This window comes from Volvox carteri (genome assembly GCF_000143455.1).
Source record: "Volvox carteri f. nagariensis unplaced genomic scaffold VOLCAscaffold_61, whole genome shotgun sequence".
NCBI lineage: Eukaryota > Viridiplantae > Chlorophyta > Chlorophyceae > Chlamydomonadales > Volvocaceae > Volvox > Volvox carteri.
Genome location: NW_003307604.1, coordinates 424,804 through 426,708, shown reverse-complemented (window position 1 = coordinate 426,708; position 1,905 = coordinate 424,804). Strand labels below are relative to the sequence as shown.

The 1,905-nt window shown below is 55.5% G+C and overlaps 2 protein-coding genes across 2 annotated transcripts in view; one reads left to right on the top strand and one right to left on the bottom strand.

The window, feature by feature from the left end:
- Nucleotides 1–666, bottom strand: part of VOLCADRAFT_107263 (uncharacterized protein) — a 3,456-nt gene extending 2,790 nt beyond the window's left edge. The window contains exon 1 of the mRNA XM_002956429.1: nt 296–666. Within this exon, the coding sequence (XP_002956475.1) occupies nt 296–365 (70 nt within the window). The 5' untranslated portion in view covers nt 366–666. The remainder of the gene's footprint in view (nt 1–295) is intronic.
- A 272-nt stretch (nt 667–938) lies between these two features.
- Nucleotides 939–1,905, top strand: part of VOLCADRAFT_97496 (uncharacterized protein) — a gene marked incomplete at both ends in the record, with an annotated part of 2,503 nt that continues 1,536 nt past the window's right edge. The window contains 3 exons of the mRNA XM_002956478.1: nt 939–1,108; nt 1,232–1,273; nt 1,545–1,650. Coding sequence (XP_002956524.1) covers nt 939–1,108; nt 1,232–1,273; nt 1,545–1,650 — 318 coding nt within the window. The remainder of the gene's footprint in view (nt 1,109–1,231; nt 1,274–1,544; nt 1,651–1,905) is intronic.

The following is a 1,905-nucleotide window of genomic DNA, read 5'->3' as shown; positions in this document are numbered from 1 at the left end:
CCTAGCATGCAGGGGCACGGAGGTGGTGGACATATCGGGCTACTCGTGCTGCCCCGGAAACTCCACGCCTGGGGTTGTAGAGCCCGTCGCCACGCGGAAGGGATGGGACGAAGCGCACACATAGCCACCACCGGTGTGGGCGGACGTCGATTTCCTGATCCGCTGAAGAGCAAACCTTCAGCGTCGCGCCCAAACCTCGGGGATGAGCTTGATGAAATACGTCGTCAAGAGGACATTTAGTGTTGTAGCTGCAGGGGCAAGCTTGTTGGGTCCGGGGTGGGCGGGAGTTGTTGACCCGCTCCGGAGAAAGCAGGGGGCATAAACTGCGTCGCAGAAGCCCTCGAGGAAATGCCAGTCTGTGACATTCCAGTTAGCTATGTAGGATAGCTGTGAGTTGCCTCCACCAGCGGAGTCATGCCTAGCGATACCGGGACATCCGCCGCCACTAGCACTACTAAAGGTGCTTCAATAAGGTGGGCTAACTCTATGGTGCTAGTGCTTTATATTCTCCACTGCACTCTACCTGATGGGTCTCGCTGACGAGCCGAAGGCACAGCGGTGTAGTAACAGAAAGCGCGCCGAAGGCGCGGGACCTGTTTTGTTGATCAGCGCGCGCTGAACAACAAAAACAAGATAAGCTAACCAGCTTAATGCGCGCAATAAATGACGGCCCTGAGGACACGGGCCGTTGCGAAACAGTTAGACTAACAGTTACGCATTGGGCCTTACGCCCAACTAACCCAGCTTACTTACGCAAGCTCGCATTACTAATCTGCGATTAAAGCTTGAATTCACTGACATTTTTCTTATGTAACTGGCGTCTGATGTTGGGATGCGCAAAGGGAAACTTTTACATGAAGCTGCTGGTGGTTGGGGGCCGCTGAACCAGGTTGAAGATCTGCCCTCCATACTACTGTAGTCAGCAGAAAGAAGGCCAAATGGTCAGCAGAAAGGAGGCGGCTGCGGCTTTCACCGCTGCCGCGAAGGCGCTGGATGTGCGCGGGAAGGAGCTCGGCGACTTGTGCTTCGCCCTGTCCAAACTATCGGGGGAGGAGCTCGAGGTGTTTCCGATAGACGGTGACAACGAGGCAATTGTTGAGTTCATGAGGTCCGTGAAAGGTAAGAGTGGTGCGGGTTCAAATCTGGAAAGGAGTTCACTCACACGCACCCAGCAACCCCGCACCAAGATCTCATCTCGACGTGTCCCCTCAATTGCTCTCATGTTGTGCAGCCTCGGCGGCTGGCCTCGGCATGGGGAGCGCGGCTGGAGCTGGTGAGTTGGTTGTGCTAGCCCAGGCTTGACCTGACCTAAGACTCCGGCTCTAGTGCTCCGCGGCGGGCGGGGAAACGACGAGGCACAGAAAATTGACGAGAGAACGCACATATACGAGTACTCCAAACTTAAACCCATAATAAAGTTACAAGTTACGATTTCCGCACACAAGTGCGGGTGTGTCCGTAAAAGCCGGGGGGGCCATGGACGTTGTATTGGTATTGATGCGGGTACACGGGAGGTCATCTTCATTCTCCCTCGTCCGCTTCAGGGCGAAGCGCCTCAGCGCGACGTGCCTGGCCTCCCAGATTTCCGAGAGGTACCTGGCCAATGCCAGGGGTGGCGCCTCAGTCATAGTGGTGCGCATGCTGCACCCCGTAAGGGCTAGGTCACCATCATACTTAGCCCGTATGCTCTTGTAAGCGGGACATTCTTCGAAAACATGCAACTCATCTTCAACCGCTCCACAGTCACAAAGCCTGCAGATACGTGTGGTGCGCTCACGCCCATTAGGTCTATTAACCTCTAACTCCCAACAGCCTAACCGAAAACGCATGAGCACATGATGAAGTCGCTGGGGCATGGTCCCTTAAGTGTGCTCCAGCCAATCAAGACGCGCACCCCTTGACGGG